This window comes from Medicago sativa, chromosome 7 (genome assembly GCF_051527215.1).
Source record: "Medicago sativa cultivar Bolivia chromosome 7, Bolivia_mono, whole genome shotgun sequence".
NCBI lineage: Eukaryota > Viridiplantae > Streptophyta > Magnoliopsida > Fabales > Fabaceae > Medicago > Medicago sativa.
The window spans coordinates 97,991,178-98,017,431 of NC_140755.1; the positions used below are offsets into that span (position 1 = coordinate 97,991,178).

General features: G+C 33.2%; 2 protein-coding genes and 1 long non-coding RNA gene across 5 annotated transcripts; 1 reads left to right on the top strand and 2 right to left on the bottom strand.

The window, feature by feature from the left end:
- Positions 1–1,632: 1,632 nt before the first annotated feature.
- On the bottom strand, positions 1,633–10,407 carry LOC146910920 (FAD-linked oxidases family protein). Of its 2 annotated transcripts, none has more exons than XR_015018505.1 (18): positions 10,158–10,407; positions 9,905–10,007; positions 9,456–9,556; positions 8,335–8,383; positions 7,222–7,314; positions 6,929–7,043; positions 6,738–6,798; positions 6,427–6,463; positions 6,289–6,350; positions 6,013–6,109; positions 4,764–4,838; positions 4,580–4,688; positions 3,793–3,902; positions 3,535–3,597; positions 3,072–3,151; positions 2,801–2,926; positions 2,605–2,648; positions 1,633–2,152 (listed from the first exon to the last, which is right to left on the bottom strand). XR_015018505.1 is itself a non-coding variant. In XM_085725506.1 (18 exons), the coding sequence occupies exons 1-18, from the start codon at positions 10,397–10,399 to the stop codon at positions 2,033–2,035; spliced, it is 1,692 nt and encodes a 563-aa protein (XP_085581632.1). In that variant the 5' UTR covers positions 10,400–10,407; the 3' UTR covers positions 1,633–2,032. The 2 variants fall into 2 exon arrangements, 1 of the variants encoding a protein (XP_085581632.1); XM_085725506.1 differs by having other exon boundaries at positions 2,801–2,931.
- A 2,368-nt stretch (positions 10,408–12,775) lies between these two features.
- LOC146910921 (SPX (SYG1/Pho81/XPR1) domain-containing protein / zinc finger (C3HC4-type RING finger) protein-like protein) lies at positions 12,776–17,379 on the bottom strand. 2 transcript variants are annotated; one of them, XM_085725507.1, is made up of 7 exons: positions 17,316–17,379; positions 16,892–17,101; positions 15,116–15,360; positions 14,588–14,836; positions 14,357–14,494; positions 13,314–13,372; positions 12,776–13,185 (listed from the first exon to the last, which is right to left on the bottom strand). In XM_085725507.1, the coding sequence occupies exons 2-7, from the start codon at positions 17,082–17,084 to the stop codon at positions 13,077–13,079; spliced, it is 993 nt and encodes a 330-aa protein (XP_085581633.1). In that variant the 5' UTR covers positions 17,085–17,101; positions 17,316–17,379; the 3' UTR covers positions 12,776–13,076. The 2 variants fall into 2 exon arrangements, with proteins under 2 accessions (XP_085581633.1, XP_085581634.1); XM_085725508.1 differs by lacking the exons at positions 12,776–13,185; positions 13,314–13,372 and adding an exon at positions 13,412–13,548.
- Positions 17,380–18,667: 1,288 nt separating this feature from the next.
- LOC146910922 (uncharacterized) lies at positions 18,668–23,053 on the top strand. The gene is made up of 5 exons (XR_015018506.1): positions 18,668–18,970; positions 19,336–19,420; positions 20,794–20,898; positions 21,521–21,598; positions 22,829–23,053. It is a non-coding gene; the product is annotated as an uncharacterized LOC146910922 (long non-coding RNA).
- The last annotated feature ends 3,201 nt before the right edge of the window (positions 23,054–26,254 follow it).

Here is a 26,254-nt window from a genome sequence, read left to right on the forward strand (position 1 = left end):
TCAGGAGCATTTCGCGGCGAACTAAAGGTCTTTCTTATTGTTAAATATCATCATCCACTATGAATTTCCTTCCTTTTTTTTTTTTTTTAGATGTATCTAACTATGGATCTTTTTATAAAAAGTATGTGACTGCGACATGAGACAAACCTCAATTGGACTCTATTTTGGTTTATTAAAACTTAAGGACTAATCAGAATGAGATAATGTTTTTCATTTTTGTTGTTGTTTTCACTTTTCATTGCAAAATCAAACTTTATTTTGCCCACTTTTGTATTATAAAGATAAAAAATTGTACAGAAAATGGTGAAAACTTTTTCTTATTGTTTTTTGTATAAATGTCATTTGAAAACAGTAAACAAAGTGAAAAGTTTGAAAGTATTTTTGCAATGGAAAAAAAAAATTAAACCAACGATGCTATATATATTTTTCAATTTCAATAGATGAAACGATGAAATTCATACACTTTAAATACAAAGACGAGAGTGAACTTGTACAATTGATGACACAAATATAGTCAACTCAAAATTATAAAACAAACATGTATTACATGTTCAATTCCCTCAACAAAAAAAAATGTATTACATGTTCAAGTGCACTCACGACACTCATTATATTTGTTTTCTATATACATACATAAAATAAAAACAAAACAAGTTTTCTCAAACCAAGAGTGGATTGTGACCAAAAAACCAAAAGTGAACAATGTTGCCTACGATACACATTTCTCACGATTTCTACGTTCAGACGGTGTATTTGGATTTTTACATTTAAATAGGGTAGTTTGAGATTTGAGGAATGATATTTTGACAACCAATTTCCAATAATTTTTGGTGACAACCTTTTTCCTCTCTTTCTATTGGACAATAACAATAGAGGGAGAGAGAGAGAGAGAAAAATGAAGAGAGGGAATAAAAGTACAATGAGAGTATGAGAGAGAGAGTTGTCACAAAAGTTATTGAAAAATGGATGTTCAAATATCATTTCTCTTTGAGATTTTTATAAAGAAAAAAAATTATTAAAAAAGATAGGTGTTGGCTGCATAAATTGTGTGGTGATCTTAATATCACCCACCAAACATATCCTTACGTTGAGATAGCTACCAACTTGTGTCACTGTGATGCAATGATATATCCTCTTAACATTCATATTGATCTTACTCAGCACCTGCATTGCAAATGAGAGATACATGCAGATCTAATCATCTAAGAAGCCATTCATAAGATCAGCCTCAATCAATTTGCAGTTCTAAATGGTCTACTAGCACATCGATTCTTGTAGGCTGAAGCATATCCAAATCTATCCAATTGTGTAAATGCAAAGATATGACTTCATATTAGCATACACTTGTCGTTTTCATCAAGATCTTGCTTTTTGCATTTTGAAAATGCCACTTGCCAAATATTAATCCGTGCTTCATCTTTTGAGTTTTAAATATATTAGGGTAATTTATTTTACATTACCAATTAATCATAACCGTTAAATCATTAAAAATGTTTGACTTCAACCGCAACAATTTTTTAAGTCACACATGAATGATTGAGATACGTTGACAGTGTAATACTTTTTACAGTTGTATCAAAATTAAACTAAGATTAAACAAAATTAGACTTAGTAAACCGGTTGACATGCCACTGTGTATAATTGTAAGACCAGTACTTGTGTACAGAATCTTACTGTTTTATTTTGTCTCCCAATCCTATTCAAAGTACACGACAATTGACAACTTAAAATGGTGCAAGACTACAAATTGATAATGTGTTCTAATGTTGACTTACCCTAAGTAGAGTAATACTAATTTTCAAAGGTAAATGAAAAGGGGTAAAATGACAACATGAAAAATACTGTTACAATACTATCCATTACATTAACATCTCTTTGGACCCAAGAGAGGGAGAGAAACTGTGAAATGGGTGCACAATATCCTTATTCGTTAAACATCATCTGATGCTAGAAACTGCAAGGCTTTTATTAATTTGTAAATTTGAGGAGATTGCTCTGAACATTTGCCTATGTATTGGAGCAAGGGGTACTTTTACAAACAAACATGGGGAGGGATGAGCTTTCCTGGATTCATGATATTGTTAGGATCTAGGATTGATTTTATTTTTTTCATTGTCTTCAATGCTTCCACTCCTAGTTCTTCTTCAAGATACTGGAAAAAAAATCCCAAGGGATGAAAATTTTATTATTTTAAAGATAAACTCACAAGTCTAAGGTAAGGTATATCCCATTGGGAAATTAAAAAAAAAAAAAAAAAACAGCATGGAGCATCAAAACATAACTGTATCTTGCCAATTTAGCATGAAAACTAAGATTCATAATGACATCCGATTGTGAAACAAAGGGTGGATTAGCGTAGTAGAAATCAATTCATAACTGCGTCTTGCTTAAACCATTTCATGAAAGCATAGTAGAAATAATTTTTCATTTTTGCTACCACTGTTTAGCCACATTACTGCAAAGGCTTATTCTTTTTGAAGCTAACATACAGCATACTATGTCCATAGTTTATAAGATTTGTTGAATTATGTAAAGTTGGAAAGTTCCACGAGTAAACAATATCATGTGTAGAGCTTTTAAGAAACATAGATTCTAGTTCAGTACCTTCATTTTTCCGGTGCCAACACCATGCTCGCCGGTACAGGTTCCTGGTTAGAAGCAAAATAAACCAAATTCCAAAACTGTAACTGCTTTTTCAATGTCGTTATGAAGGATTTCAGAAAGAAAAACAATGAATGCTAGAGGCACCTGAAATATTACACTAACAGGCAACATGTGTCAACAACTTATTATTAAATACCTTCCAATGACAAGGCAGCGTGAACCATAAAATGGTTGAGTCTCTCTGCTTCCCGCCGTTGTTCTTCTTTTGTGGGATCAAATAGAATTACCGTATGGAAATTACCATCACCAGCATGGGCAATCACTGTGCTGCCAAGAAACAACAATAGCAACATGTATTGGCATCAGTCTGGTTGATTATCCGTCATTGTTGGAAGAAAAAAAACTAAATAACACAACTGAATTCAACTGTTCAACATCCATATTCAAATAACCCTGATCGGACATACCAAACCAGTGGCGATGCATCCAGCTCCTTTTTAGACTTTGAAATTATATCGGCTAGATGAGATAGAGGAACACATACATCCTGCAGAAGTATAAAAATCTTAGAGAAACTACCCGAATGAAACCAAATTTATGTTGCTTCAAATGCTTCTATTTCAAGTCTTATTCACAGGTATTCTTTTCTTTTGGTCTTGGGGCAGGCAGATGTTTACAGAGGGAAGGTGGTACTACTAATGCAAAAGATGATGTACAAAAAATAGGTTCTATGAAAGAAAACAAATCATTCTTCTTATTCCTTTTTCCTATCAACAATACGCATACGAGAACTTAAATCCGCATTGACTTTTAAATCAGAACAAAATCCATTTTCTTCGAGGATTAGATGAAATTCTTTAATTGGTCCTATCGACTAAACATGTAAATCACAATATAGAAGTTAAGATATACATCTCACATCTAACTCACCGAAATCATTGCCTCCATATTAGGTTCCATAGCAAAGCAAGCCCAGAGTGCTTCCTTCCTTACCTGCATATGAACAAGATATGGGCCTAAATGTAAAAATAAATGATAATATCCATTATATGATAATGAGGTCGATTACAGTAAATCTCGAAACTATGAATTTGGGTGGCAACACAGTGACTTTGAGAGACACTCTTTAAAATCTTAATGTTGTTAATTTTGCATGGATATTTTGCTTCCATTATAAAGGATCTCTACCTTCCACAGTTCCTTTTTTGCTTCAGGCTCTTCTGCAAATACAAAATCTGAGCCATTGTGCTCAGATACAATTTTTCGAACAATTTGCGTTTGTTCACGTGCATATGCCTCTGAAGAATATACATTATCAGATTATCAGTACGCTAGGTATTACGATTACTTAGAAAAATGTGCCACGTTAATTGAAAAGTACATAAACATTTGCTTAAGTATTTGAAAGAAATTATAATATGCCGTTAAGTTAGTTTTAGCTTATGTGTAGCTTAACACTCATCCCATCTTCTATTTCCTTTTACCTTAAATTTTACAGTGGAGACAAATGTTGATAGTTGAAAACACATATCTTTTCATCATGCATATCCGAAGCAAATAGCTTATTGAATTGAAGCACTAATGGCATAAGCACTCATTGTTGAAGAAGAGTTTAACTTCATGTCCTCTTCCTTCACCTCATTTTTTTTTTTTTATATATATTCTATTTATCTTTTTATCGATAACCAATATCAGTTTAACATTTTGTATGTTTATTGCATGAGAAGCTTATATCATTAGAGCCTGAGAATCTTAGCTAATAGATAACAGATTCACACAATATCCAATATTGAGATAGAGCTAACGGAACAATTCTTATTTTCTTGTTCTAACCTTTATTACCTTTGCCCTCTTCAAAGATTGAGTTCATCAACATAAATTATCTCTAATTTTATGATCCATGGGGAAAAACACATATGTATGTGGGAAATAATGATTAATATAGATAAATCAAATTACATATATCCATGCTCACCTGTTCCTATAAATTCAAACATCAAAGTTGGAGATTCAGGCAAATTCTTCCCATTAGCAATATTGATAGCTTTGACTTGAACTTCATCCAATAGCTCTACCCTTGACACCTAATCACCATAAACAGAAACATCATGATTGGATCAAGAATGATATAATATGAAAATTTGAAATCAGAATTCTACCTGTATTCCAGAATTCATAGTGGCAATAGCAACGTCTGCTGCATCTTTCACAGAAGGGAAATTACACATTGCAACCTGTGTTTTGATTAGTTAGGTAATCTGTATGAATTCAAATAACTCGCATCATGCACATATTGCAATAGCTTTGAATGCATTCTGGAAGAACAAAGATGCAATAAGTTATCTATGGACATATTTCCTCATGCACCATCTAAATAAAAGCTCATGACGGTGAAGGTAAAAAACTGAGGTTCAGAAGCCATTTTCTATGATGATATGACATGAATGTTGAAACAAACAGACTATATAATTCTAAATCTCCGCTTTCTAATTCCAATACTGTCTGCGAAACAACCGACAAGTACAGGATGATACTCAGTGGGAAAATGAAGCTTATACAATAAAGAATGGATTAATTGCCAGGATCTCTCATAAAATCAAATTGTCAAATTGATACAGAAAATAACCCCATATTTAGAAATTTAGGGCCCGTTAAATTTGAGAAAACATTTTTTGTTTTCACTTATAATTACAAACCTGTCACAGAAACTAAAACAAAGTTGTTAACAATGTTTCCTGTACAAATCATTGAAAACAGAAAACAAATTGAAAATAATGTGATTGTTTTGTAATTAAAAGTGAAAGCAAGAAATGAAAGCATAAACACTCTCCCAAAAGTGAACAAGTACTTGATATTCAATTTAGCTGAATAGCAGTATCAATACTCAATAGATTAAACTTCCAACTCTAAGTACACTGCTTAATGCACATTGACCTTCTGATATTATGGAAGGGTGTGTATACAGTGTGCTTTTTCTAGCTCAGACTGCCAATGTGATATCGAGATAAAGTGAAAAGAGGAGGAAGAATTGCAACACTAAGCAGTAGAAAGGAATAGAGCAATGTTAAGATATCCCGCAGAGTGAAAAGCAAAAAGTAACATATGAATATTGCAAGCCATGCTAATCACATCACATGCACTTTGGCTTAAAGATTTTTTCCAGGACAGAAACTGGAAACACTGACTTCGCAATCCAAGTTCGGAATTCAGATGATACAGCTTGCATTGATATATATATCGAGGATCAAAATTAACAAGGATGTTTTTAATTAGTTTAAATCAAATTACATAACAAGGGAATGTAACATTTAGATTTAATAAATTTATGATAATAACACATTTCAGTTTATCAAATTAAACATAGAGAAAAGGATACACACAAAAAATAAAAAGAAAGAACCTATGTACCACTGAAAACTGGGGAATTTTCTGAAGCCGCAGTGTTACTTCTGTTATGACACCAAGAGTTCCTTCACTCCCAATCACCAAGCGGGTCAGATCATACCTAGAATATACAATTTAAAGAAAAATAAGAAGAGCATGTCACTCTATATTGTTCCAAGGGGGATTCTATGAAGTGTTTTGCAATATAACCAAAAGAAGCTGTGTAGCATTCATACATGGAAGGTGAAAAAATTAGAAGTGAAGTTGATTAATAGATAAAAGGAAAGGAATGAGACAAACCCCGCAGCACTCTTCCTAGCCCGAGATGCAGTCTTCACAATATCTCCATTGGCAAGAACTACCTAGAAGTATAACATACTCAGTGCAATAAGTACATCACTCACATCAATGCATCACTAAAATTTAGGATTAACAAACCTTGAGACTGATGACATTATCACGCATAGTTCCATACCTACAAATCAGTAAGGGGGAAACATCATGCCGAGTATAATAAAATAGTTCTGTAGATTTTTAACGGGATTTTATAAAATCCAAATATATTAAGTGATAGATTTACATCAAAATCAATTTTAGTAATCTTAACTAAACTTACAAGCCACAAGCAACCAAATACTTGACCTTGTAAGCACGGACAATTTGATACCAAGAGTTTAAACATTTTAACCAGCAGGTGACAATGATTGCCAGCAATAGATGAAAAAAAAACATAAAAGGAAAGTAACCACCTCACAGCTAACGAACCAGAGCAACGTGTAGCACACATCCCTCCAATACTTGCACCAGGACCTGCATGTAACAAGTAAATGCTTCAGTTTTCATGGAACATTCAATAAAAAAATAAATGCTTTCTTCTCGATTTCCATGTCTCTTTTGTTCATCAATAATCGAAGATATTCCCAGGACATATCCAACTAACCTGGATCAAGTGGAAAAAATAAGCCATATGGTTCCAAATACTCATTAAGCTCCATCCACCCAATTCCAGGATCAACAACCACATCCATGTCATCAACATGTAATGCTTTCACTCTCTATAGATTGAACCAGTAGGCAGTGTAAGTATAACAGCTAAAGTAAAGATTATCTGTTATGTCCAATCCGTGCCTATATGCAAAAGTTTACTGTAGTCTGCATGATTATTCTAATATACTGTTTACATAATGGTACACGCAACGACAACTAAATTATTTTAATAGAACATGTACATACTTTCATCGATGACATGTCAATACAAACCCCTCCATTGGGAGATAAAGTGTGACCCTCGATTGATGTAGCTCCTCCGTAAGGTACAATCGGAATCTGTTACCAAAAAATTAATGTAACGTAAACCAAGTAAGAGATGTAATGTTCCCCCTCAAACATGCATAGAAGATTAATCATGATAACTCATTCTCTAAAACCAGAATAGACCATAACTCTATAATTAGAATAAACTTACACTCAAGATTAACATTGCTTTATAATATAAAGTTACCTCACGCAATTAAAAAAACAACTTTTTTGACCTTTTCTAATCTGGTGAAACGTGAAATAAAAACATAAAATAGAATTCTTTACGAAATAATAGGGTTTGAATGAACATGATCTACTTCCGTAAAACGTAAATCAAATGAGAACCAGTAAATGGCTTTATAATGATTAACATTCACGTGTAAAAACCATATCACTTAAAGTATTTTAATTTAGAAAGCACAACAAAAGTGTTTCAAGCAAAAATTTATTTATAACAAAACCAAAAAATTAAACTCTATACAAAAGGACACCAAATACATGCCATGCCATATAACTGTTTGATTGAAAAATTAAATAGTTAGGAAAGGGCTAAAGCGTGTGAATTAACACTAAAAGAAGTAGATAGTACTAAAAGAAATGAGAAAATCTGGAAAGAAGTTTGAAATAGACTTATTGATTTTAATAGAAGCTAACCATAAGAAAATGTTGAATGAACGTTGCACAAGTTGATACTCAAACGTAAACTACAGTCAAATCAAGTTGATAGCCAAAAACAAGAAATTATACTTTCGATATTTGCGATCAACTATCCCGGAAACAGTTACCAAAGCAGAACATTTAAAGAATGAAGGAAACAGGAAACATCAGAAATAACGTTTAAAATGGAACAATATAGACCACAAATATTGTGATGAAAAGTGCAGGATTACAACCCTTCAAAAAAAAGTGCAGGTTTACAAGAGGTACAAGGAGGATATATATTTGTCCGATCCACATGTCGATACTATACGATGATAAGAAGGTGAAACAACGAGCTTAAAGATGTTCATTATTCACTGACGTTAGATGAGTTGAAGGGACACAAACCTTATGATTGTTGCATGATTTGACAATCTTTGAGACCTCCTCTTCTGATCTGAAAATGACACAAGAAGTATAACGCAGGAAAAAAAAATACAGGCGGATGCTTTAACTTTACCACAACAACATATCTGCAATATTTTTAACACTCCTACTAACCTGTGTTCATTCATGTCTATTCTAGATACTTTTTTCTTTTTGTGTGTGTGTGTTGGACTTGATGTATTTGTTTGTAAAAATAACAGACAATAATGTGTGTGTGTGTGTGTGTGTGTGTGTGATTGATATTGCAATGCACATGAAAGAAGTCATTTTATCGATTCTTGACAAGTTAAATATGAGATATAAAACATGTGAGTGGAAAAGAAGTTAAGATAAGGAAACATAAAAATTATGGTTCTCCAGGATTCAGAGAACTGATGGAGATGAATCAATTTTTTGTTCTGTAAGCATACAAATGACCGTGTAATCTAGAAATTTATTTCAACAAAGAAATTAACTACAAATACTTCTCCAGGATTCAGAGAACTGATGGAGATGAATCAATTTTTTGTTCTGTAAGCATACAAATGACCGTGTAATCTAGAAATTTATTTCAACAAAGAAATTAACTACAAATACTTCTCCCATTTCAAACAGCAGTGAGTGGGATCAAACATGAAAGAAATACTAGTTATGTGTATAAATGAATACCACAAGCAAAAATTGTCAAGACCATAACATTATTTACCAGAGTATGTGATATATCAAAGTGGTGTTCAGAACAATGCTACTGGTTACTAACAAAATATCTAGATTCTAGACCAGATCAATTTGATAACTACTATAACTATTACACTAGCATATTCACTATAGTAGCTGTACTATTACAACTCCACAAGGGAAACATGAATAACACGTTCACATCGCATAGCAGTGAGTAAATTCAAAAGTTTTATTTTGAAAACTCAAATGGAAAAGGAGAACAACATTTTAATCAAGCCTTTTAAACCCAAATGATGCAAGTACCAACATGTAATGAAGTTGAAATCTAAAAGGGTTACACTAATTAACTGCATCATTTTGGAACTATGAGCAGATAAATTATGAATCAAAAATTTCAGCCAAAGGTTCAAAGCTTGTCGCACCTGGGATAAACAATCACATCTGGGATATTAACAGCCTTGTGAAAACTGTTTTGTGGTTTTCCATGGATATATCTCTCATCATAGTCGAGTGATATGTTATCCTGAAGATATGAAATATTATAAAAATTCGGGCTGATAATCACAAGGTGAAACCTAGAGGTTCAACACAGTTTCTCATTTAATATGACTTAGTTCTTAGTAGTATTTCAGTAGTAAAAGTATTCTTAACATCAATGACCAACTAATTAATAAGACTGGCCAGCTTCCCAACGACGACAAACCAAAGTTAACAAATGAGATAATAAGTTAATTAATAATCAATCTTTTTAAACAAGAAATAACAATAACTAACAAAAGTAATTTTCAAATTGGAACCAACTCAAGCATTTCTAAATCTTGTTTCTTTGTTTGAAATTTATGAGATATTGAGATAAGGTAGGATTTTGTACCTCACAGATGATTTTCAACTCCTGGAGCAGCTCTTGTGGAAAATCTTTCTGTGATCCTTTAACAACATACTGTGTGCTACCTTTTCCCCCCAAACTCACATCTCTATCATCCATTATAAGAAATTGCATGTCATTATATAAAAAAAAATATTATTATCTTGGCGAACTTATGAAAATGTCATAATTTTAACAGTTTCACAAAACATATGGCAGTAGATAAGCTAAAATAAGTGAATTCAAATGGAAGCGGGACCTGTTATCAGTATGGTCAAGAGGGGAGTCGGAGAAGGAAGGAAGAGAGAGTGATCCAGCAGAAAGAGCAAGAGCCAAAGGAATTGACCAGGAAGGGTTCTTCTTTGTTGTTGTGTGTGAGTTGAAGAGATTGGATGAGGTAGGTGTGTTTTTGTGAGGAGGAGTGCGGTATCGGTGAAACAAGTATTTTGAAGATGAATAAGAACGAAAGCGAGACAGCCATGAGCTCAACAAATTCGACATTCTGTCTTGGAACAACTGAGCAAACAGGAGTGTATGTATGTAATTTTGCACCTTACTAGGTACTACCTCCGTCCCAATTTAATTCACACAATTTTGTTTTCACACATGTTAAGAAAAATGTATAAATAAAGGGAAAAGTGGAATATATTGTATTGGAAATGATAAAAGTAGTATTATTTAGTGTTATATTGTATTGGAAATGATGAAAGTTGTATTGAAAATTGAAATGGCTCAGTTATTTTGGGACACTTTTTTTTAGAAAATGGGTCAGTTATTCCGGGACGGAGGGAGTACTTCTTTTCTAGAGATGTCATTACACTCGTCAAGGGAAATGATGCATTCACATCCTTTTTGAACCATACACACCTCTCTATGTGGCATCATATGTCTATGTGGACAAAATTTTAATTGAAAAAATAATAAATTAAAACAAAATAAATTAAAAAACATAATAATTAAAAGTTACTTAATTCAAAGTTAAGGCTTCAACCATAGTTTCAAATTATGTCCTCGTGAGCATAGCTCAGTTGGTAAGGACAATACATAAAATATGCAAGGTTATGGGTTCAAACTCCGGTCACTACCAAAAAATTATGTGGCATAGATTTGAATGTTGAAGATAACAAACTTTGTTTTATTTAAAGAAACTTTTTTAAAAAATATTTCCAAATAAAATATTTTGACCAAAGTGAGAATTTTTTTTAAAAGCCAAAGTCTAATGACTAAAATATTAGCATTGAGGCCTAGCTGTTAGCTAAACACGACTAAAATCCGAAATAAATATACAGATAAAATTATTCAATCACTGAAATAATTATTTTTCAAATTCTTATAATTATTATAAAAAAATGTTTAAATTTTTCAATAACAGTTTCCGATTTTTCTAAGATTAAAAGCATGTAATCTTAATTTTATAGTTTTTATAGTTCATTTCCTGAGTAAATTATATGTGAATTTAGACATGGACTTTTTTTATACAAACACGTATGAGCATGAACCTTGAAATTTAAACACATTTATTTTTGTAAATGCAAATTAAAACATTATTGGAAAACGTATTTGAAATTTTTCAAAGAGGGAGTTTTTTTTTTTTTTACAAAGGACAACTATAAATAATTAATAACTAAAAATATTGAATACTACTAAAATTTTTTACAAGATATTACTATATATAATTTCCTTTCAAATAAATAATTAATAACTAAAATATTTTTTACGAATTTTTCTATTCTAATTAACGATGGAAAAAATTAATTAAATTTTTTAATAACACATTCCAATTTTTTTTTTGAAAAATATAAATGAATGGAATTATTTCAATTTATTATTTTAAAGAAAATCTATATAACCAAACAAGCTTATAGTGTAAATGATTTGGCTTAGAACTAGGATCCGAACATGGATATGAAAATTACGTTAATTCATTTTAGTCTCTCATGTTTGATGGTTGAGATTCCACTTGAGAAAACTTGAGAGAATTTTCAATGGAGAGAATCAAATGAGACTCTCTTTGGTAACCTAGTGAGACTATCTTTGATAACCAAGACTTGTTAAGTTGTGATCCAGAGTTTCTCATTTGGCATATGGTATAAGTACAGTTGTGCATGGAGTTGTCTACCCCTCTTCAATATAGATTGTTCGTACAAAGGTGTGTGTGGAGTTGAGACGCGCTTCAGCGACGATGGTTGTTCATACATGACATGTGGAGTCAGAGCACATGTAGCCTTACTTCATTGTGTTGCCTAGCAAGTCCTGAGGCACTTGGCAACGGGACCCTCTGCAAGGTACCTACACAACCTACTTGAGGGTGAGCTCGATATTGTTGATTCAGTGAAACTAGTGTTGAGGTAGGACCTCACTAGGTGAAGTGAGCTAGCATGACTTAAAATTCAAGTAGTGTTGAGGTAGGACCAGACTTGGTGAGGTGAGCTAGCCTGACATGACTTGAACAATCAAACTAGTGCTGAGGTAGCACATGACTGAGTGAAATGACGGATGGCTGAAGTAAGTTGGCATGAATTGAACAGTCAAACGAGTGTAGTGTTGATAAAGGTAGGACCTTGCTAGTCAAATTGAGCTATTATGAGCCATGTGTGTGGTCGTCCATCTGCTTCAAAGATTGACCTTGAGTTTATCCATAGATCTCTCCTCGGGATAATTCTCTCAAAAGTTTTAATGTTAATGCATACTCAAGACCTTATTAAGCTTGAATAGACTATCATCATTGTTAAACTCAAGAGACTTGTAACATCTCATCCAAACGTATTTTGGCATGCTTAATTCATTGTAACTATCCACATATTTTGTCACTAAAATAATTATTTTCCCCCATAATATCTCTTAATAGGATTTTAAGATGTTATTCAGTAAACTGGGTAAGCTAATCCAAGCAAATTGCTAGTCTCTTTATTTCCGAGAATTGTTCAAATAAAATTTGGAAGTTTAAATATGAAAGGAATAGCAATTAATCAATAATAACATCCAAGAGAGAGAAAAGAAAATTACTGTATAGGACAATCAAACTCTACCTCAAATATGGATCGTTGAGGGTGCCACTAACTTCCCTAAGTTCTCGTTTTTATTTTCCGTTTCTCTCTTTGATCAAAAACCATTTTCTATTTGGCATTTGCTACACTCCTACAAAAATGTTTCAACGGCCAAATCATAACAACAAAACCTACAGCAATCCCACTGTATATGTGGATTGCATATTCCAAAATTCCCTTGACTGCTTCAATTGATCACCTCTTTCCCTAGCTAGCCTTTCTTTCCAATAATCTTTGCACCTGAGAAATATTGAAAGTAGCTATGATGATAACAATGTGCATACATGAATGCTATGGAAATATTGGAAGTAACTATGATGATGACAATGTTCATACATATGAAATGTTATTTTTGTACTGGACAATACCTTCTTTTCATAAGCAGATCGAGTTCTAACATTCGGACTGCCTTGGAATAAACTCCACTCTGCATAAAAAAATGATGGTAAGTCTTGATTATTAAAAACAAAGGCAAGCTAAAATTATGCTATAAATATCCAAAGGTTAACTAGGATAAATGACATAATGTTGTGTCCATGATAAAGGACATTACCCGAATTCCATAACAGCCACATCAATGAAATTCAAGATAGGCCACAACGCCTGTGATAATCATATAATGATATACTTATGGAAACAAGATAGCTAATACTTTGCACATTAACTACGAGCGATAGGAACCCAAATTTAATAGAGATCGAAATACTATTATTTATTAAAAAATAGATGTATTACAGAAGGAAAAACCACTGTATCAGCAGAGCAAAAGCTCCTTAGAGAATAGATATTTCCCTCACTGCTCAACACCGAAGATTCCAGTCAAACTGTTATTGAATGCCCTCAACTTGCTACCCCTCTCCTTAATGTAAATAGATATCCTTCTAAGAGATTATCTACATAAGCAATCTGTAGCCAACACTCTCCATTTGGCCCATTTGTTGGTCTAAGGCCTAAACCTGATGCCTAACAAAGAGTATCTCTAATGAGGTGTCGTATTGGGTTCTTAAGTTAAGAAATTGTTCCTATTTGATTACACAATTGAAGTTTGTGCATGAGGCTGACACTTGTAAGGATTGTTCCTTATACAAGCAAGAGTTGCTTAAAATTAGAGTAGCAGGCTTAAGAGAGGGAGAAGGAGAGAGTTGATAGTTGGATAAATTTGTTAAACTTCTTCAAACCGACTGGCAAGAATTGACCCCATTTAAAAATCGGTGAGGTACTCCGATTGTAGTCGTGGTTGGGGATCTCCGGTGATTGATATCTAGAGTGAGGCAGACGGGGAAAATACCATCCTTAAAACAGAAAGGCTGACCAACCAGCCTACACCAAACACATTTCTGTCCAGATGCACAACTGAACTAGTAAATTTTGTGTCATTATAAATGGCACTATTATAGTGCAAAATTCATACCTCTCTGCATATAGGACACTTTGACTCTGGACTTGCAGCTTTAAGGCCCTGGAAAGTCATCACAGATGCAGCAGAGCAAGCACATGATTTGCAGAAGAAGTGGCCACAACTCAATGCATATGGATTGAAAACAAAATCCTACCGTATCACAGGCCAAGCATTTATCAAAAATACTAATATATACATATAATTTTTTTTTTTTCATAGCATGGCATGGAAATAGGATCTTACCAGGCAAATTGCACAATTTAGATCATATTCAAGCTTAATAGAATCTGGAAGAATCAATGTCATTACAGCATCCATTACATTTAAATCACATGAAAAGTGACCACGGACTCCATCAAGCTCGCAACCATCTTGTCCACTTGAATTCAGGTAAAAAGCACCCAATTCAACCAGCCAAGGTGAGTGTAAAAGTTCAATATGCTCAGACTGCATCTTAGATTTGAAATTCTCCCCATTCACAGAACTGTGTACCTGTAGTAAAATAACAAAGGATATTCGATATATAGTTTGTTAATATGTTTCTATCATAGAGCTAGTTAGATTAGTTATCCTTGTTATCTCATTCATTTTCATATGGGCTCATATGCAAAAGTAGAGTCCCTTGTATTCATTATAGATCGTGTTATCAATAAATGAGATATTTTAGTAATTAACGATAGAGTGAACAAAAAAAACACGCTTTAAGTAAATAAGTATAAATGAAAATGGAGGGGGATGCGCTAAGCAGCAATTGTCTCATTTTATACGTACTTTATCATATTTCTTAAGTATTTTCCTCATCGCAATTGCATTCATGGTAATGTACTCAATTAGAATTCTCCCTTCTTGGGCAAGGGCTTCCCTGTCATTTTTAAAACACTGGCGCATGCGCAATACATATCTCTGTAGTCCTTTTGCAATGTGAAGATGAAGGAGATGTTGAACTTTTGAACTAAAGTATCCTGCAATATCTGATGCTTCTTTCATCAACTCGGAGAAGAACTTCTGGTCGCATACTGCAAGTGGAAAACAAAAATACATTACTAGACTGCATAAAGTGAACCTTCTGGTTAATTAAAAAGACTCGTAATAATACCTGAGTATTTTGATTAAACATAGTTTAAAATTAATGGCAATTCACAAAGGCTCTGGTCAATTGCAAAGAATGTCCGAAGACGGCAAACCATTAAGTAAATTATTATGTGTTACTAAATTTTCTCTTCTTCCAAAAAGATTTTTTCCATACACAAGAGTCAAAGATCGAACCTCTAACCAGTCTTGCTTAAGGTGCCCGAGTCCATTACCACTCGGCCTAACCGCATGTTAATGAATAAAAACTACTCTCAGCTTTAAGTAATAGGCACTATGTGTCAGTTTGGATAAACATTTTAAAAAAGAATCATGGAAAAAATAAATATTAAAAGAATCATACAAACCAAGAGTTATTAAACAATAGATTTTCATCTAAGTTAGAACTAAATTCCGCATCTCAATCCTTTTTTAAGTTCTTTTGTATTTCTCCATGAACATCCACAAGTTTAAAAGGAGTTTTGATAAGTGAAGAGCAATAATACTTTTAGAGAAGAAGAGAACCATCTACATAGGAAACTTTCATTGATGAAAATTCTACAACGACGGCATTAACATTCTCACCCCACCAACCATTTTAGGCTTATTTTAAGCATCCTAATTCCCAAGTCTTATTCTCATTATACTTAGTTATATAATATTTAAAACCATTACTTATTGCACTAATATATTCACTTACTCTTGACTAAGTAATCTAGTAATCCGATACTAGCAATTAATTAATTATTCCATAACCCTGGCCAGGAAGGAACCAGTCCCGGTTCGGTCCCATGAACATTAAATAGGAACCTGCACCTTACCATCCGGAAAAAGGGCACATAATAATGAACATAAATGTTATTTAAACATCAACTTAGAATAACATAATTCAACAATAACAACAATCAAGCCTTATCCCACTAAGTGGGATTAGCTAATGAAGTGTTAGATTTGGTTAATAGATATATTATCAACCATCTATGAAACCTTATTAACCACAAATTTATGTCGGCTTATCTTTATGTAGTTGAAACACCTGAAATCGTTGTTAATGATGTATAAATCTGTGTTGATCAAGTTCGGTTGATGGTTAATGGGATATTCAATATTGATATATTCCCTGGGTTTCTAATTATAAGCAAATTTTACTTTTTAGGTTTATTCAATTAATGATGTATGTGGTTCATAATATGGAACACATACATAATTAATTAACTGAATGAACTTAAAAAGTCAATTTTGCTTATAATTAGTAACGGAGGGGGTATCCATTAAACTACTCGTGTGTGAACTGTGTTGACAGGTTATCAAATTGATGATCCAATGACATTTCTGTAAGAACCACGTTGAATCGTCCACTCAAATGAAAGCTTACATTACTACACTATTGTCAATCTAACCGTTGATTTTAAACATAATAAAACACAAAAATCAACAAAACAAAACACAAACATAAAGCGTAAAACAGACAGGACATACCTGGGCAAGATTGACATTGACATAACTGGTCTTTATCATGAGGAGGAGAAGAAGTATTATTATTGTCTTTGCAATTCTGACAACTCTTCAAAACATTTTTCAACCTGTTATATTCAATATGTGCACAATTCTCATCCAATAGCCACTCCCGCTCCACCTGCAGGTACTCTTTGAATGTGTATCCGAATTTCATTTCGCTATTTCCAAATCCTAATTAAACATTAATTAACCAATAAATCAGTGTTCGAAAATTAATAAATATTCGACAATTGATTTGTGTTGAGCCTCACATCACATGTATGAGATCAGCTTGAGAGAATCAGAAATAATAATATATCTTTTAAAAAGTAAAAATGAAAAAACGACGAGGAGGATGAAATGAATAGGAAAAAGGTAAATATTCTGAAAGGGAAGCGTGCGTGACCTGAGAAGAATGAAATGAACGCAAAGTACAGGGTACGAAGTACAGTTTCGTTAGGGTCAAGGTTGTCGAGAAGTGAATGGATATCTTAATCTTAATCTTAATCTTAATAATATACAAGCATGGAGACACAAATAGGAAAATTTTCAAACTCAATCCTATGTGTAACAATTCTAAGCCACCTACAAGTCCTTATCACATTTTGTAAAACTCATTTTAACATCACTTATAGTAATAGGGACCACAAAACCATAACAATTTTAAATGTACACAATAAAAAAAAAACATCAAAATTCATTTTAGATCATAAAAATTTGAATGTGTTAATTTCCCTCTAAGAAATGTCATTTTCAGGTGTATTATTTAGAAAAAAACAAATTTCCAATTTAAAATGAGGCCCACTAATCTTAAGCCCAACACTCTAACCCAACATTTTTCAATCTTTTTATGAGAAACAATAAATGTAAACAACAAAAAGGGAAGACTTCTGTCTCACGTTGAAATTGGAAAAAACCAGTCCCTTTCTCACTGTACACACAGAAACACACTTTCTCTTCTATGATTCCCTTCTTCAAACTTCTGCAACACACTAAATCCCCCTTTTCAATTTGAATTTGAATTTTGAATCTCTCACATTTGCCTCCTTACTCTCTCTTATCTTCCTTCTCCATTATTCATAATCATCTCTCTCTCTCTCACCTTTTCTACTTTCAGAATCACACATTTCTGCCATTCCAGTTTCTTCTTCACATCTTTTTCAATCAACAACATGAATTAACCCTAAATCCGAAGAAGAAAAAAACCATTTCAGTTTCACAATCACCAATATCAATGTATAACCACTCTCTGATGATATCAACGATGAAGAAGCACGCTAACGGCGAGAGAGGTAAGAATTCTAAATTCTTTTTTCTCTTTGAATTCCTGATTTTTGTTCATGTTCAAGCTATTGAAATCTTCTCTCTCTCTCTCTCTCTCTCTCTCTCTCTCTCTCTCTCTCTCTCTCTCTCTCTCTCTCTCTCTCTCTCTCTCTCTCTCTCTCTCTCTCTCTCTCTCTGTGTGTTGTTGTTACAGTTTGGAAACTACAATATCTTCATCAGTTTGCATATTTTCAAGGTACCCCTTATACTCCATAGTTGTTCTATTTTTTATTTCGGATTTATATTTTAGAATATTGAGTTTGTGGATTGAAGTTGGTCTAATTATGAAAATGGTGTTGAATTTGTTTTAGTTTTGTATTTGATTTGATTTATTTATTGTGAAATTTAGCACTCACCAAATGTTTGAGAAAATGTCACAGTAAAAAGAATGTTAGTTTTGATATTGATTTTGTTTTGGATTTGTGTTGTTGATCTTCCTCTCCATCTAAATTTTCAGATTGCTATTTCATCCACTTTTTGATGTAATATTTCATTCCAAACACAATATGTAATTTGTTGATTTGGTTTATCTTTATCTGTTCATTTATTTTTGAATCTAATGAGTTTAATAAAAATTCATCCAAACAGGCCGTGTCAAGTTCTTGGACTTTTCTTCCATAGTGACACACAAATCTGAAGAAGAACTCAAGGCGGATCCTGATTCTGATAAGTGTTACAATCTCACTCTAGGACCTTCTTTCAAAGATGGATCCTCTAACAAATACTGCACTCTACGGTGTAAGTTACAAAGCAAAATAATCCTTTTATAATATTGTGTTTGGAATGTTTGCATTTGTTTCCTAATTGTTCCTATCAACATGAAAATTCATGCTTGATTTGAAATAAATATATTGTTGCTTTTTTAATTTGGCTTCTATAATATATTGATTTTGTTTTTGTTGAACTTTTGAGTTTTTTGAAGAAGAAAATATGATTTTCTTTAGTTAATTTGGAGTGTGTCAGATTCAGCATCTCAACCTCACTGTTGTTGAACCAATTAAACTTACGTTTTATTGTTCTTTCCATGTTCGTTATTTATAGTTTTGTATCCGGTTGCCATGAGATTGAGTTTTAATTATTTTCATACAATGATCTATTTGCAGATACTACATTGGATGATATATATGGTCAACTCAGGAAGAAATAATGAAGGATCTCATCATTGATATTTAGCATTGTTCTAATTTGGTTTGTTCTAATGACTCACTGCCTAAATATGATTTTATTGGTGTTATTTGATCCTTAAGATATGCAATTTTGAACATAGTTTATTTATTTGACTAGAATTTTATGTTATTTGTGTGAATTAATATTTAACGACTATGCAATATGCACCTTGAAGATCATATCATATATCATATCTCTTGCATCAATCATGTTGCATTGTGATTTTTATGTTTAGCGTGTTATTTGTTATTTGTTTAGCGTGTTTTTTGTGAATGATCCTAAACATTCAACAAAAAATTTCTGAATTAGATTCCAGATCATTCAGCTGAAAATTAGCACTGATTTTTGTGATGATGTGCTTTATTGAACGTAAGTTTTTGTAATTTGTCTTCTTCTTAACATAATCTTCATTTTGTTTATTAGAAACACATCTTTTACGTTGCTGTCTATTTGTTTGCAATTTTAAATTCATTCATTTGAGAAAAATCCCAAGTTGTTTCCATTTTATGAGAAGAACGAATGAGGACATCTTAATAATATACAAGCCATCCTCCATTATCTATCGAAGTTTAAATCCTTACGAATTTTAAACAGACTTATTTATAACCTATTTCAAATTGATGAGTATGTGAAACGGTTATGTGAAACTGATGAGTATTTATATGCCTAACGAAATTAACAATATCACATCCCATGTTCTGAGCTGATAATGTTTGTGTCATTAACAATCTTTGATTTTTGTGATTTTATGGTTTGTTATTATTATTTTGTGGTAACACAGTGAGCTGGTGTTGTAGCTTTTGAGATATGGATAGATCTGAAGTTACTATTACCTCTCTTCACTTTGTAGCTTTGATTTTGATTATCAGTCATGGTCTGAACCATTTGGATATACCATATTTTCCCCTTTTATTGCTGGAAATTAATTCTCGAAGTGGGTTATAAAAGTGACACATCTTAGTTATATTTTTTTATACAAGCCTGAATTATGGGCTATTTGGCTATAGGTAGAAAAAATATATTGGCATTGTTAGGAAGAGAAGAGAGGTTATTGGTTTCCTGTTTTTACCCTTCTCTAAGCATTAATATTAGCTTTAGATATGATAGGTTGTTGGTTTCCTGTTTTTGCAATTCTATTTTTGCGATTCTATATTTGAAAAAATGTTTACATGATTTATTTTTTCGATTTAATTTGATTTCTGGAATTTGTTATTAAGATGCTTCTTAATCATTTATCGTTGTCTTCAAATTTGTTTGAATAATTTCCTTATCACTTTTGTTTTCATTAAATATGTTTTTCAAAAGTTTTAATTTGAATGTTTTTGACATTTTAGTGATGTGTCTTATTATTCTTTTATGAATTTAGTTATTGATGTTTTTTTTTTGTTTTCTAGATATTAAGATGAGTGAACAAGAACATACGAGACTATCTACACCTTGGATGTTGATTCATGTCTCGAGAAGATCACAGGAGATTGAGAAATTGCAATTTGCAACAGGTTGTGTTCCATGTCTCAATTTTCATTTTTTATTTTATTTCAGAATTAACCTTTTGATTAATAAAAGAATTTCTGTTCAGTTCATTTGTTCCTGGTTTTTTGGGTTTCTCTTTATAACTATAATTCTAGATACACAAAACAAGTAATTAGAGGCATCAACATTGAAATTTGATATCTTAGGATAGTTTCTTTTTTGCCGTTTTAAAGACTACTTTGAAGCTAGCTTTGACTATTGATTGCTTTTAACATTTTCATAATAGATTCGATGGATAACGGGATCAATCTTAATAACATTCTGTTCTGATTTTCTTTTTTCCTTATGTTTGCAAGAAATCAATTTTGGTGATGTGAAAACCATTTTGCTTCTAACATTTTAATTTGTTTGTTCAATTTTGTATTGCTACTATACTCAAGAATAAAAGCAAAAAATTGTAATTATTAGTAATTACTTCCAAAGAAAGAACACCAATTTTGCAAAAGGATCAACGATTTAGAGAGCCGAATGGTCTCATTAATTATGTGTCGGATATGGAATCAACATATCATAAACTCCTCTGCTTCTGTTCATTTTTAGTCATAATATATATATAGATGTATGATTTTCTCTTTTCATTTTCGTCAGTAAAAGGTGGAAAAGGGTTTCTATTGGATTGTTGAGGAACAGATTGGGAGAGCATAATGACATAATCTAAAGCCAAAAGTATGTATCTATTTATCTATTTTCACGTGCCTTTGTTTTTCTTGAATTGGTTGTTTTTACCTTTTCTTATAAGAAGCTACTTGGTAATTTATATGTGGAATTTTGTAGACTAAGTGTTGGTTAGTAGCTTTGGGTTGATTTGGATTAAGTTTTGTTTTAGATTTTTTCAATATTTGGATTCAGTTTGTATATAAACAAGTGTTCTTAAATTGTGATTATTTCTTCTTATTTGTATGCGGCTTGGCCAATTTACAAATTTGGGACAATGGACAAAAAAGGTAAGTGCTTTTTATGACCAATATTAATAGATTGTTATACTGCAGCATGCAGCGTATTTTACTGGACTAATGTTTAGTTGATTTTACAATTTAAATTACTTGACTTGAAATATTTGAAGATATTTACACGTGAAACATTTTCAGTTACGTTATCCTTTTTTTATGTTCTTTATTTTGTTCTTTTATTCAAAGTGATACAAAGGCAGTAAAACTAAGTACTATTAGGACTGTCATTAACCAGTTCAAGTGGTTTTGATCTGCATATTGTCAAGACTTTTTGGATCAAAATTATCAACAATGATTCTTTTTTTTAGGGATAGAGAATGATGAAATTGGGACAAATACCTCAATGTCATTATCACCCTTATATTAGGATATTCATTTAACAACGATTCTGTAAGAATTCGGACATAGCTAGATGACTGATGGGTGTGTGAAAAGTTTTTATGTAGCTTGGCTGTGATATGAAACAATAAACCCTTTGAAATAAGCATTCATAATTCAAGTCGCTTGGATCTCTTTGCATTTGAGTTTTTCCTAATAGTTTGACCCTTTTTTTTTCCCACCTCTCTATGTATGTATGCTTTTTCTTTAGTAATACTTTTTTGTTTTTGAATTTGTGATAATATTTGCTAGCATAGGCTTTGAATTTGTAATATGAATTTCCTCACTTAAGTTTCACCATTGAAAACAATTGAAAATTAAGAAACATTATATTAGAAGAAATTTTTTCTCATCAATCATTTACGACTTTGTTGTTTTACTTCACATGTTATTTTACCATTTCAATGACAGCAAATAAAGGTGGGAAAATTATACATAGCCATGTTTGATTGTTATTATTTGTAGCTTCTTTCAATTTGATAATGATACCCAACTTACAAGATTTGAATAGACTTTTCTGTCATATATTGTTGTCAGTTGTGTTCTCTCACAATTTCTTTCTTTGCAGCTAAGGGTAAATGGAAAGCAAATGGTGGAGGATTTAAGTATTAAGATCCTGTAACTATCAACCTTAGAATCATTCAAAACTTTTGTTTTAAGTCTGTTTTTGTTAGGGCCATAATTTTTGTATTATTTGATCTCTTTTGGAACTGTATTTGGATGAATAATAGTTGTTAACTTGAGAGCATTGGATATTCATCAAAATAATTGAAATAAAAGAATAATTGAATAATTGATGTTAGACAAGCAAGTTTTATAGTATCCTCTTTGTCTTGATCAACAAAATTAAATAATAATTGAAATAAATTTTAAGTCTTTGAAGTTATAGATAGTGATCAACGATTTTAACCATGGGTTTCTTCAAACATTTAATAGACAAGTTTCTTATTTTTATACCATGGTCTCTCTTTGTGTAAGAATGAAGTTGTATGGTTCATATTAACTACAAACACTATGATTCAAACACGGGATGCTTTAGGTATTCGATTTAAGATCAAAGTGCTATATTCCTCAAACATGAGGCTATAAGTATTTAATTTATGTTTCTATTTATAATGAATGTATAATCATATTGTTATTAACATTTGTATTCAATATATTGGATATATTTAAATAAGATATACAATTAATTTTATTTATAAAAAATCTAAATTTATATTCATTTATATTTTCCATTCATTTCTTTATATTAACTACAATCCTGCCAAGGCCGGTCCCAAGCCCGGGTAAAATGGAGAGGGTTGTGTTAGGCCTCGACAGCCAACGTAAAACTTTGTCGAATCTCTATGACATGGACCAAATACGAAATAGTGTGAATGCTAGGTCGTTGCCCGGAAGCAACGCGCTGTATGGCTCGAGTACAGTGTCAAATGAGCAAGGGCCGCTGCATCGCCGCCTGGATGTAGTGAAAAATAAGCAAGGGTTCCCACATCTTCGTGAACGGGTGCGGGTAAAGAAGCTAGTTCATGAGAGTAGGATTCGTTTTGGAACTTGGAATATAGGTACTCTTACGGGTAAATCTATGGAAGTAGTAGACACTATGACTAGGAGGAGGATTAACTTTATGTGCCTACAAGAAACTAAGTGGGTGGGGAAAAAGGCGAGAGAATTGGATAGTTCAGGATTTAAGCTTTGGTACACGGGTGAAGTTAGATCGAGAAATGGGGTAGGCATCATTGTGGATAAGGAGTGGAAGAAAGATATTGTGGATGTTAAAAGGATAGGAGATCGGATTATAGCCTTAAAGTGTGTAGTGGAACAAGACACCTTTAACGTAATTAGCGCTTATGCACCTCAGGTAGGACTAGAAGAACACCTTAAAGTAAAGTTTTGGGAGGAGCTAGAAGGATTAATTCAGGATATTCCATTAGGAGAAAAGATTTTTCTAGGAGGGGATTTGAATGGGCATGTAGGGAGGGTTTCGAGAGGTTTCGAGGGCGTGCATGGGGGGTATGGTCTCGGGGAGGTAAATGCGAAGGGAAATTCCATCTTAGATTTTTCATCGGCTTTTGATCTTACAATAGCAAATACGTGTTTTAGGAAAAGAGAGGAGCATCTCATCACTTACAAGAGTGGGGCCTCTTGTTCTCAGATCGATTTCTTTCTCATTAGGAAAACAGACAGGAAGATCTGTTTAGACTGTAAAGTCATACCGGGAGAGGGCTTAACTACCCAACATAGAGTAATGGTGATGGATGTAAGGGTTAAGAGGAGGGCAAAGAGAAGAGACCGTAGCGGGGCTCCGCGAATCAAGTGGTGGCATTTAAAGGGTGACAAACAAAGGATATTCCAACACAAGATATTAGAGGGAGGTTTCAGGCAACCACATGGAAGCGCTAATGATATGTGGGAGAGGATGGCTCATGAGATTAAGAAGGTGGCAAAAGAGACATTGGGAGAATCTAGAGGTTTTGGACCTAGGGGTAAAGAATCTTGGTGGTGGAATGACAGTGTTCAGAGTAAAGTTTGGATCAAGAGAGATTGTTTTAGAGATTGGTCTAAGTGTAAAAATGCCGAAACTTGGGATAAATATAAGATAGCTAGGAAAGAGGCTAAGAAGGCGGTGAGCGAAGCGAGAACTCAAGCATTTGAAGGATTATACCAATCTTTAGGTACCAAGGAGGGGGAGAAATCTATATACAAGCTTGCGAAGGGACGAGAACGAAAGACAAGAGACCTGGACCAAGTGAAGTGTATTAAGGATGAAGAGGGTATAGTTTTGGTGCAAGAGAGAGATATTAAGGATAGATGGAAGAAGTATTTCCACAACTTATTTAATGAAGGATATGAGATCTTACCAGACTCTAACAGGTTAGACATCAGAGAGGAGGACCGAAACTATAACTATTATCGCCGGATTCAGGAGCACGAGGTGAAAGAAGCGTTGAAAAGGATGAGTAATGGCAAGGCAGTTGGGCCGGACAACATACCTATTGAAGTGTGGAAAAGTCTTAGCGATAGAGGAATTGGGTGGCTCACAAAACTTTTCAACGAGATTATGAGGACGAAGAAAATGCCGGACGAGTGGAGAAGAAGCACCTTAATTCCAATCTATAAGAACAAGGGGGATATACAAGATTGCGCGAATTATAGGGGAATTAAGCTAATGAGTCATACCATGAAGTTATGGGAAAGGGTAATTGAGCGAAGACTAAGAAAAGAGACTCACGTTACGGATAACCAATTTGGTTTTATGCCTGGGAGGTCGACTATGGAAGCGATCTACTTACTTCGACGCGTGATGGAGCGATATCGGACGGATAAAAAAGACTTGCACTTAGTTTTCATTGATTTGGAGAAGGCGTATGATAGAGTACCTAGAGAGATTTTGTGGAAAGCCCTGGAGAAGAAAGGGGTGAGGATTGCCTATATTAGAGCTATCCAGGATATGTATGAGGGGGCTTCGACTAGTGTGAGGACGCAGGATGGGGATACCGGAGATTTTCCCATAACAATAGGACTGCACCAAGGGTCAACCCTAAGTCCTTATCTTTTTACTTTAGTTTTGGATGTACTGACGGAACACATCCAAGAGTTAGCACCGAGATGTATGCTTTTTGCAGATGATGTAGTCTTGCTTAGTGAGTCGAGGGAGGAGTTAAACGGGAGGCTAGAGACTTGGAGGCAAGCCTTAGAAGCGTACGGTTTCCGCCTGAGTAGAAACAAGACGGAATATATGGAATGTAACTTCAGTAAAAGGAGAAGTGGGTCTACCTTAGAGGTGAAAGTTGGAGATCATATCATACCCCAAGTTACACGGTTTAGATATCTTGGGTCCATAGTACAAAATGACGGAGAAATAGAAGCTGATGTACATCATCGTATTCAAGCTGGGTGGTTGAAATGGAGAAGAGCCTCAGGTGTTTTGTGCGATAAGAAAGTACCACTTAAGCTGAAAGGAAAGTTCTATCGGACAGCAGTCAGACCGGCAATG